Source organism: Natrix helvetica (assembly GCF_964273705.1).
Source record: "Natrix helvetica genome assembly, chromosome: 5".
Lineage (NCBI taxonomy): Eukaryota > Metazoa > Chordata > Lepidosauria > Squamata > Natricidae > Natrix > Natrix helvetica.
The window spans coordinates 96,796,295-96,807,937 of NC_138551.1; the positions used below are offsets into that span (position 1 = coordinate 96,796,295).

The 11,643-nt window shown below is 44.4% G+C and overlaps 1 protein-coding gene across 13 annotated transcripts in view; it reads left to right on the top strand.

Annotated features, from left to right (window-relative positions):
* The window catches only part of SORBS1 (sorbin and SH3 domain containing 1), a 134,963-nt gene extending 127,346 nt beyond the window's left edge, over window positions 1-7,617 (top strand). For 10 of the 13 annotated variants that reach the window (XM_081953744.1, XM_081953747.1, XM_081953749.1 and 7 more), the window contains 3 exons: window positions 3,401-3,588; window positions 4,496-4,608; window positions 6,892-7,617. In XM_081953744.1, the coding sequence (XP_081809870.1) occupies window positions 3,401-3,588; window positions 4,496-4,608; window positions 6,892-6,959 (369 nt within the window). In that variant the 3' untranslated portion in view covers window positions 6,960-7,617. Of the gene's footprint in view, window positions 1-2,083; window positions 2,135-3,400; window positions 3,589-4,495; window positions 4,609-6,891 lie in introns of all 13 variants that reach the window. The other 3 variants (XM_081953752.1, XM_081953754.1, XM_081953745.1) reach the window with 3 other exon arrangements.
* Window positions 7,618-11,643: the final 4,026 nt, after the last annotated feature.

Consider the following 11,643-nt stretch of genomic DNA (forward strand, 5'->3'; position numbering starts at 1 on the left):
CACAGCCTTCGTCCGAGCTTTCCCCAGACTCCAGGACTGGCCCATGTTCCTCCCCAACCTCCTCACTGTCCAACTCTGCTGCCAGCTCTGCAGGCATAACCACACTCCAAGTAGTATATGAAAAGTTGCATAAAATGTACCATTCAAATCGGGTGGGTTTTGGCTTCTGTTACTGCTGGTTCGCTCAGGGATGCACTTTGTGTGCGCGCTTGATTGGCACAGCACGCGCCTGCATAGTAGTAAAAAAATTGCTTCCGCGCATACACAGCAGTAAAAAACAAGATGGCAGCGCCTATAGTGCTGCCGATAGAACTGGTTCGGAGGCATGGCCGGCCAAGTTACTACCTAATTGTCCCAACTGGTCTGAACCGGTAGAACCCACCTCTGATTCAAATTAAACATCTTCCCCAAAACACATAGAAAAAGGAAACGGCAACAGGTTCAAAAGCTTGCCTGAATAGCCATGTTTCCCATAGCTTTGCCAAATACTAAGGAGACAAGCAGGCACGGCCCTGGGGTGTGTGGCATGTTCAGATAGGCTTACAGCCGCAAAGTGAATTTGCCAACATTAGTAGAATTGGTATTACAGATGAGAAAATGGATGGGGACACAGGAATGTTGCTAGAAAGCTAGTAGTCAATCTGCGGTATGTTGCAGAATGAATGACAAAAGAAACAAAACAGTGGAATCCAAGGGTTAGAAAGGCCCTTGGCCACTTTTTAGTCCACCTCCCCAGGACAGGAATCTCTTCAAACACCATCTCTGTGCAAGAGAAGCTGCTCGTTGGGGGAGGGAAGGGGTAGAATACAAATGGAAGCAACCGCTGTGAGAGTTAACAAGGAAAAACTGAATTGCAAAGAAAATACATGAAGGAAGAGTGACAGAGTCTGGGCAACTGAATGGAGCTGAGTGTTTACTGGCCGGATGCCTTTCCTATTGCCAATGCAGAGTTATATTCAGCAGATATATTCTCATTGTGCCCAGAGACAGAAATATCTGCCTCTACCTAGGATCGAACTCACAGCCTTCTGATTGTGAGGCGAGAGCTCCACCTCTAGGCCAATGCACCACATACAACAGATACTAATTCTTGGTGCTTATTCTTTAATCCGTGTTGTAACTTTGTTTTGCTCTCCCTCTCTTATTAGTTTTCTGATTTGTAAGAATTGATGTCTTGGATTTCCAGTGGCTCAGGAGAAATTTGTCCTCAGGCCCCTCAGCAAATAGCATTACAATTCACATCCTGCATATTTTCAAAGGAGGGATGTTTAAATTTATTTACCTAGATTCTGTAAAATTGTCTATGTGGAAGTAGCACTTTATTATACCTGTGGTCACACTGTAGGCCCCCACTACCTTTGGTGATAGAGTGTAACATGCTCTAAATTTGGTGCAAGATGCTCTAAATTTGGGAGCCTGATAAAATTACAGGGATATACATGTTCAATCAATCAATCAATCAATCAATCAATCAATCAATCAATCATTTAATTGGCCCATAGTACCAACTGGAGAAGGATGTGGTGGCTCAGTGGCTAAGATGCTGAGCTTCTCGATCAGAAAGGTCGGCAGTTTGAATCCCTAGTGCCACGTAACGGAGTGAGCTCCCATTACTTGTCCCAGCTTCTGCCAACCTAGCAGTTCGAAAGCACGTAAAAATGCAAGTAGAAAAATAGGGACCACCTTTGGTGGGAAGGTAACTTCCATGCGCCTTCGGCGTTTAGTCATGCTGGCCACATGACCACGGAGACGTGTTCGGACAGCACTGGCTCTTCGGCTTTGAAACGGGAATGAGCACTGCCCCCTAGAGTCGGAAACGACTCGCACATATGTGCAAGGGGAACCTTTACCTTTACCAACTGGGGTCACAGGGAATAGAAGACATCTTCCTCCTGCTAAGGGACCTCAAATGTTGTGTTAAATGTGCCTCTCACGTCATCTTCCCTGTCTTCGCATCCAGTTCCGTTATTTCATTTAACTGTCTAAAGTTGGAATTCTAATGTGCTGTTTGTAAGATTTGAATCTTGTTAATGGTACTGGTGCTAAAATTTTTCCCTTCTCATGTACTTTAACAATTAAACAGCCTTCACTGAGGCCAGGACCCGAACTCACAGAATCGGAAAAGAACTATGTGGTAAGGTCACTCCAGAGTCCCTGTCTGCAGCCTCATTTGCACATAGTTGTTCTCTGAGCCTTCTGCAATGGCCAGCACTACTGAGCTGAGCCAAGGTTTCGAGTGTGTGTTTGTCAGCTGGGCACCAGGGTTTCCACGCATCCAGGTCTTTAGACTGTTTTTGCAACATGAAGGCCAAAACACAAATGACAGTACAGATATTACAGATAGAAATGGAGGAATCCAACTACCGTATTTTCAGGAGTATAAGATGCACTGGAGTATAAGACGCATCAAGGGTTTGAAGAGGCAAATAAATAAATAAAAAGTTTTTGCACTCTGCAAACCTCCCCAAAACGGCCAGTTTCATGAAAATTGACCCGTTTTTTATTTTATTTTTAAAAAGGGCATGAATCGCCCTTAGGAGGCTTGTAGAATGTTCCTCGGGGGGGAGGGGGGGAGAGGCAAAAACGAGCAAAAATTGGCTTATTTTTCACAAAAACTGGCCCGTTTTTTGTAAAAAAAAAAAAAAAGCTTTAGGAAGTTTATAGAGTGCTTGGGGGGGGGGGGCAAAATTGAGCAAAACCCGGCCCATTTATTGCTCATTTCTGCCCTCCCCAGCCCCCAGGAACTCTCTGAAAGCCTCCTACAAGCTATGCATAGCCATTTTGGTGAAGGGGCGGGGTTTCAGGAGGCAAAAAAATGCTGTATCATAAGACGCACCCAGATTGTCAGCCTTTTTTTTTTTTGAGGGAAAAAGGTGCGTCTTATACTCCGAAAAATACAGTAGTTCCTACTTATAAGCCCCACATTTGTAGAAGCTTCAGCTGGTGTTTGAGTTTCTATCATTTGGTGGCTCAGTGACTGCAGCGTCCCTCAAAGTTGGCTATGGACAAAGAAAAAGAAAACGCAGTCCGAGATATATATTGCATTGGTAGAAAACTTAAATTGCATGCCAGAGGCAAAAGGTTCACACCCAGATTTGAATTTTTAAATGTGAGATGCTTCCTGACTAATTGCACTCTCTTTTGCTGCTGTGTTATAAAATTGAAAACTAAATACTCAATTCTTCTATATCTTGCCTGTTTTCCTATGCTTACAAACCTGGATTTCTTCTACACATTCCTACGTGGATTATATTTCTGGATCTACCTCTCTGTTGTCTGGCTGGACATGCTAAATGCTTCCTGGGGACTGTCCCATGTCGTCCTGACTTGCCCACATGTCCTGTTTTCTTCATTCTGTTCCCACCCGGGATGGCTCTTATGTCCTGTCACTGTTATCCAGGAAGTTGTTTGCAATGAGATCTTAAACATTGCTGAAAAATCTGTCCATTACTGCAGCACTCTTTCTCTGCCTGTCTTTTGTCATAAGGGGCTGTTTAGTGACAATAAATCATCTTTCATCATTTCTCAGCAACCACAAGTCCTGCCATTAGAAACTGGCCTGGACCGGAATCATGCCACACGAGAAATGTAAGTTGGCCTGGACTTATTTTCATTTTTTTTTAAAGAATAAAGTTCCCGGTCAAGGAATTTGGGGTTATGTTAATTTTAGATTGCAGTTTGAGTAATATACTTAGTTGGGCCCTAGAGTGTGATGAGAACCTATGGCACGCAGAATCCTCTCTGCGGACAGGTGAGCCATTGACCCAGCTCAGCTCCACCCAGCATGCATGCGCCCCTCCCACAGGCCAGCTGATTTCCTGGTCTCTGCCACACATGCGCGGGGGTGGAGCGCATGCAGATGTGCACACATGCGCAAGTGGTAGCGTGCGCAGGCACCGGGGGCAAAGAGGGTGCAGTGCGCCACCCTGTGGCCTGTTTCTGCTCCCCCGTTTTGCAGGGAGGCCTGCTAGGCCCAAAATGGTGTGTGTGTGTGGTGGTTGCGCACGCATGCATAGGGGTGCGCGGGATGTGTGTCGTGTGTACATTGCATTATGGGTGCGCGTGCACTGTCATGCGTATGCATTTAATGACAAAAAAGTTAGCCATGACTGCCCTAGAATTATACTATCCCTGTTCTAGGAAAGTTTTAGAGGAAATTGTATCCATTTTAGCCCAGAAAAAGGTCCTGCAATTGGTGATGTAGCCACTCATAGCCGCTGGCGAGGAGGTTGAGGGATCCTCCCTTCCTTGTTGAGAATCTTAGATAACTTGGAAACGCCACAATCTTGCTTTGGGGTCACCCTGGCAGACCACCGGATGAGTTTTAAATAGTCGCTGTATATACATGTAAAAATTAAAGGCTTTTTAGAATTGTTTTTAGTATGTTTTGTGCCTTATTACCTCTTTTGCTCTGTACCCAAAGAAGCATGGCGAGAAAGGCTCACGGTGGCTTTCTTTCCTCCCCCACCCTTCCTCTTCTATCATGAACCTTCAGGCTTACCTATCGAGCACTTTACAGCTACATCCCGCAGAACGATGATGAGCTGGAGTTAAGAGATGGAGATATCATCGATGTTATGGAAAAGTGTGATGATGGCTGGTTTGTTGGTAAGCAAAGTTGCCAGCCTTTGGCTCTGCCGTCCAATCAACATGCGTTACCTTTAAGGCGGCTTTTTAAAAAAGCCACACCGCTGTCTTTCTTGGGGATTTTACATCATTGCGACAGAAGGTTAAAAGGGGATTCGCAGAGAGAGATCACAGGGTGGAAGTATGACCCTACTTCAGAATGGAGCTGATTTAAGTCACTAGTGAAATTATTTAAAATGCTGTCAGGGAAATCTTCAGTCTGAACCACTTGACCTGTAGGCGGTGGTCCACAGAGGGGAGGTTAAGAAGATGGTGATTCCAACCACATGAACAAAGACTTGGCAACCTTGATATATATTATTCCCTTCCCCTCGAGATAAGTATACATCCGTGATGGTGAACCTGTGGCATGCGTGCCGCAGGTGGCACGTGGAGCCATATCTGAGGGCACGTGAGGCGTTACCCTATGTCAGCTCCAGTGAGCATGCGTGTGCTGGCCAGCTGATTTTCGGCCTTCTGGAGGGCAGGAGGAGGCTGTTTTTTGCCCTCCCCAGACTTCAGGAAAGCCTCCAAAGCCTGTGGATGGCAAAAAACGGGCCCAACGGGCCTACCGGAAGTTCAGAAATGAACTTCCGGTAGGTCCTTTGGGCCATTTTTTGCCTTCCCCAGGCTTGGGGCGGCTTTCCTAAAGTCCGGAGGTCTCAGTGAGGCCTCCGTGCATGCGCAGGGGGGGAGGGGTTATGCATGCATGCGCAGGGGAGAAGACATTGCATTATGGGTGTGGGCACGCATGCATGTGCTATCACACGCACGTGTGCCCTTTTGACACCCAAGCAAAGAAAACATTTGCCATCATAGATTTTCAAGAAGTAAGCACACGGGTATTCCTCAACTGACTACCATAAAGGAGCCTACCCAGAATGGATGGAAATCTTGACAGCTGTTAAACAAAGGGCCCATATGTGCCTGACTCTTGCCTCACGAGGCAATCCCCCCCTCCCCGCTTTATCCCTGCTTTTCCTGATGTAGTTATTCAATAAACATGGGGCTAGTTAAGTGAGCCCTCAGGTTTAGGGCAAGGACCTTCACAGGCATGAACTTCTTCCCATCCCACTGGCTCCATATCCTCCTCCTCCTCTCTCCATGTCACCACGTTGAAGTTCTTCAGACCTCAGGGAAGGAGGGCGGATTGATCCATTCCCTGGCCATCCCAGAAGCGGCCACTTTCTGGGAGGCTGCATTGTAAATGGCAGTCATTTTGGGGATTGTGCCCTGCCATCCAGGAATGGCGCAACCTGCCATCCTTCTTTAATGTGGTGTCTGGAGATCTTCAAAAGATGAGGAGAAAGGAACTGGTGTCGTGGAAGCAGGTCCAAAGGCTGTAACTTTAGTCGCTAAGGGATTAGTTGCAAGTTGAGGACTTGTATAACATAGCAATTACCGTATTTTTTGGAATATAAGATGCACTCTACCCCCTCTTTAAAAGAGGGTGAAAATTTGGGTGTGTCTTATACATCGAATGTAGCCAAAAACGCGAAGCACGGAGGAGGCAATTGTCTGTGGCAATCCCTGCAATCTGTAACAGCTGATTGGGCGTATTCCGGGAGGCCGATCCACCCACCAATCAACTGCTCATGTTGAATCAGGCTGCAATAATGTGCTGAAGCTGTCATGGCTGTTCGCTATTTACTGCAAGGACGTGTCAGAGTTTGCAGCAGCAATCACATTCAGAAAGCACATATAAGTAACTGATTCAGCAGGTTTCAATAACTTCTCTTTATATATAACACATTAAGTAAACATACAATACCAAAAGCAGGTTTTCCAATGTGGTAGTTCAGCAGAGAAGTTTCACTTTCAGTTTGAGTTTCAGATATCAGCGCATCATACAGCTTTAATACAGAACAAGCCAGGCCCAGGCTCCTTGCTGTCTTCTTCCTTGTTGCTCACACAGCAAATGCTGTTTGTTTCCAAACAGCCCTCAGCTCTCTCACACACTGACAGGACGCTAGCCAGATGAATACCATGGATGCTGGTAGGCAGAGGCAGAATTTTTCCCCCTTATTTTCCTCCCCCAAAACTAAGGTGCGTCTTATACTCCGAAAAATACGGTACATATTTTTAATGTCTTCTTTTTTATATAGCATTTTATTCATCCCCAAAGCAAACTCATGAAATCATTAGATGTTGATTCAGTTAAACCAAGATCATTGATGACAAGCAAGCTAAGGGGCCTCACCAGTTTAAAATAACTTTCCCACGGCAATCTGTCTTATCTGGATTTCCCTTTTTATTCCACCATAGGTACATCAAGGAGAACCCAACAGTTTGGGACTTTCCCAGGAAACTACGTGAAACTACTATCCCTTTAGAAGCCACGGGCTACCTCTTCGTCTCATCTGGAGGAGGACCCGAGTAGTGCGAGACCCTTTTTAAAACGATCCTTGGGGAAAGAGAAGTTTTGAATGGAGTAGTCGAGACTGTAGGCGTGCACATGGAACGTGGTGAAATGCTGGAGTTGTGCTGCAAAGTTCCTGCTTCCTTCGAACGCGTACGGAAGAGTGGAGACAGGATGATAAGCCGCGATACTCTGCTGTGTCTGTTTCTGTTTTTATTCAGCTACCGGGGGTGGGTGGGTGGGTGGAATAACAGAAGGAAACACGACAGGGTTTCTGTTGGACAGAGGAAGAAAAGGAGGGAGAATGCCAGGAGCAGAGGGTGTAGATTGCTCAAACATCCTGCAGCTTTTGTTTGCTCTTTATAGGAAAAGGCCAAGTTGTCATGGAGCTCCTCCTCTCCCAAGGACCTAAAAAAAAACCAGAAGGAATTGTAGCCCCACAGCATCCGAAAGGCCAGACCTGCCCACGCTTGTTCTAGTACTCCAAACTAAACAGCTAAAACAAAGGAAGATGGAATCAATGTTCCGCCATAGTCTATTTGGATTTATTCTGCAAAATATTCCCAAACGTGCCTTTTTAGAACTTCTAATATATGTAATTTCTGGCTGCATCTTTTTTCTTCTTCTTCTTCTTCAATAAACTAGAAATTCGGTCAACTTCTACTGTGCACACACGACCCCATTGAATTGATTGATATTTTCCCATTACTGGACTTTATTTCTGTTTTTTATAGTCATTTGGATGGTGAATTGCATAATGATAACACTAAAATAAACCTTGTTTCTGCTGTGTTTTATAGTTTATAGGGATTCACATTCAGTATACTTTCTTTCTCTTATACATTAGTCTCTAGAATAGAAGTGTTTCATTTTCTCCATCCCGAGATCAGCCAAAAACAGCAACTGAAGTGCTTTAATGATATGATTGTAGATATGTATATTCCCTTTGTAAAAACGTATAAATCTTATATTGCAAATTGAAATATAAAGCAGAGTCTTTTAAAAACAGTTTGAGGAGGACGCTTCCGTTTTATTTATTATCACACTAAATAAATTAGTACTTGGGCTACAAAACACTGTTTTTCAACAGAGTTTGCATCAGTGCTTCCATTGCACTAAAATGGCTTAGTGCGTTAAGCGGCTTTGTGCTGAAGCTTCTAGAATGCCATCCATTTCTAGGCTTGAAACAGCTGTAGCCAGCCTTAACAGCTGAAGTCACTTGAGACCACAGACGGGCTGCTAGTTCCCAAAATACCTGTAGGTGGCATGGCTAATCACAAAACAACCCCTTTACTACAGGGCGAACAAGCGCTTCAGGGTTGCCAGTCATCCTAGTGGGTTGCAAAGGCGTTGCTATAGCTCAAAATTCCTATTTATTTTATTTAGTAATATATTAAAAAAGAGGTGTAGTCTACCCTGTTTTAAGGGATATTTGAATATTTTTATTTTTGGATTGGCAGTAAAGTGACAGAATTGAACGGTTTTATTTTGCAAATATCAATATTGGTAGCATGTAACTATCCACAATAGCATTTTTAATTACTATATATTTATATTTCTGCTGACATAGTTCTAAAGAAAAAAAAGTTATTGTCTTTTATTTTACAGAGGATTATTTACAGTTAACAAATGGAAATGTTTAAAGCATGTTTCTTTGTGTAAAATATGAAATAAATATTAACCCAACATGAAATGGTAAAGTCTACCCTGTTTCCTTAGATGTTATCTGAGAGATTGTCCCAACCTGATTAATATTTCTGAATGTGATTTGGAGCACAGTCCAAGTCTGTCTAAAGCAGTGGTGAAATTCACTTTTTTTTACTGCCGGTTCTGTGGGCGTGGCTTTGTGGGCGTGGCATGGCTTTGTGGGTGTGCCACAGGAAGGATGCTGCAAAGTCCCCATTCCCTCCCCACCCCACTAACCTGCTTTCCAGCTCCGGTCTCCTGTTCAGGGCAACAAGATCAGCTAGGAGGCAGCAGGGGCGTGGCCAGCCTATTTGCCGGTTCTCTGAACTACTCAAAATTTCTGCTACCGGTTCTCCAGAATTGGTCAGAACTGGCTGAATACCACCTCTGGTCTAAAGCTTATTATGCTGAGGAGGCAAGCAGATTTGGGGGGTGGGGGGGAGAGAAAATTAAGAACAGCCACGTTTCTTCCCATCAACCATGCCTGCCTTGGGGGGTTTGCTACATCATTTCCCCAGGAGTGCAGGTCAGGAAGAGTGCTCAGGTTGGGTGCAAGAGGTGTTGGGCAGTAAGGGAGAATGTGCAAGACAGGGGGTACACCAAAGGTGGCATGTGGATCAGGGTGGTGGTGCAAAGGGGTGTACAAGAGGTATTGCACAGGTTGGCGCGTAAGGGGTGTGTGCGGGTCAGGAAGGATGGCAGTGTATGGTGAGCACAAAAGCTGCCATAGGTCGTGAAGGGTGTGTGTAAGCTGGTGTAAGTCAAGGTGACTGTTTAGAGGTGCAGTGTGGGTCAGTGAGGGTGGTCGGGTCTTGCATGGTCAGCAAGGGTCCCGGGAGTGTGGGGAACATGTTGAAGATTGGGAATGGTGTGTAGGAGCACAAAAGATGCTATACATTGAGTTGGGATGCCTGTGGGATCAGAAAGGGGTGACTGATGCATGGTGTTTGCGCAAGAGATGCTGCACACATCAGGGAGAGCGTGTAGGGGCGTGGCATAGATCAGAGAAGGTGTAGAGGTGTGGCATGGATCAGGACAGGTGCATGGGGGAGAGGAAGGGGTGCATATGGGTCATGGAGAGTGCACAGGATTGTGGCGAAACCTGGAGTGGTGCTGCTGCGTGTGTGAAGGGTGCCACACAGATTAGGAATGGTATCTGACAGATGCTGTGGGAGTTAGGGAGGGCACTCGGGAGTGCAGTACAAGGCAAGAAAGGTGCACAGGATGTGCGAGAAAAGTGATGGGAATCAGCTACCAAGGTGCAGGGTGGATCAGGACGGATATGTGGGAGATGCCTCACAGGTCAGGAAGGGTGCACAGGGGCAGCATAGTTTGGAAGAATGCACATGGCCATGCCAGGTGTTGATTCAAGGAGTGCACATGGGGGCTGTCAGCTCCCACCGCACATTTGCGCCTCACAACCATTCAATATCAGCTGCCATGAACTTAAGGGAGGCTGGATAGGGGCGGGGATGCTTCGAGGGCAACTCTCGTGCGAGAGGAATGTCAGCGTAAATTCTGTGTTACTCTGTTACATCAGGAAAGCAATACTCTGGTTTAAGTAGATTTGCTTACATTGAAAAAAAAATCTGCACGGGTTTCATACTTTCATCGCTGACATTTTAAATATAAATCTTTTTTAAAAAAATCTCCTCAGTGTGTGTGTTTCCATTTTTTTTCAATGTAAATTTCCACGACATAAGCAGCATTTCCATACAATAATAGGTAAGTATTTGGACTTGGATAATTTCTTCCAGTGTCCTACTATTTAGAAAATATAATCCCTGAAATTCTAATTAAATTTCAGCGAATACAGTTAATATTAGTGATAGTGGCTAACAGCTAATAGAGCTCTCAATCAGAATCATGACAAAACAATTTTTTAATTGAAAAGATGTTTCCACTCATGCTATGAAGAATGAAAAATACAAAATTTAACACTTTCATCAGAATGAAGAAATGAACAGCATAACATTGCTACACCATCTTTTTCCCTTGCAAGTAGCATGACAATATACTTACCAAAGAGGCAAGACATGTTCCGTCCATTGTACACCTTGCCCCTGGCAGAGGCTTATGATAATGTGTCAGTTCCAATAAAATATTCTGGAAACAGAAAGGACAGAAAATGACATTTCCCACACATGCACAGACACAACATACTATATTACCTGTCTCCTGCCAAGTTTTCAAATCTCTGGACAGAGAAGAGCAACGAAGATGACTAGGACTGGAGGCTAAAACATATGAAAAATGGTTGCAGCAATTGGGTATGTCTAGTGTAGTGAAAAGAAGGACTAGGGGCAGCAGTGGGATTCAACCGGTTTGCATCACTTCAGCTGAACTGGTTGTTAAATTGCTGGTAGGCCCTGCCCCTTCCCTCCCCTTCCAGGAGTCCCCATGCACCCCATTTTGGCTCCCAGATAAGCGCAGGGAGGCCTACTAGGCCCAAAATGGGGCGCGTGTGCATGGGGGATGGTGGTGCAGCTGAGCCAGAATGGAAATATTACTTTATTATAAACATAAAATGTATTGAAATATTTAAAATATTTTAAATATATAATACAATATATATTATTGGTAGCAAAACAGAAGCATACAAAGAATGTTATTTATGTCTTGTTTCCTAGTCCAAGGGTTTAAATTTGTTTTTTTAGATATCTGCCAATTGCAGTTTTTTAACACTGATTTTAAACTAGCATTTTTTCTATAGCCAGAGCTATAGTTAAAGATAATTCATAACAAGAAATAATTGAATTATGTTTATTCTTCATTAGTTAAATTTTCTTTGAACTGTGCTCTAACACTTTCACAGGAACTCTGGAGAGGGAAAAAAAGATTGACATTAAATGAAAAACCATTACATAGTCATCATTACACACACATTTGCAGCCATTCTGAGTGACTGCCCAGGCACACACATCTTTCACAAATGTGCCATAGAATGTGAAAAACGCACAATGACAACAGGG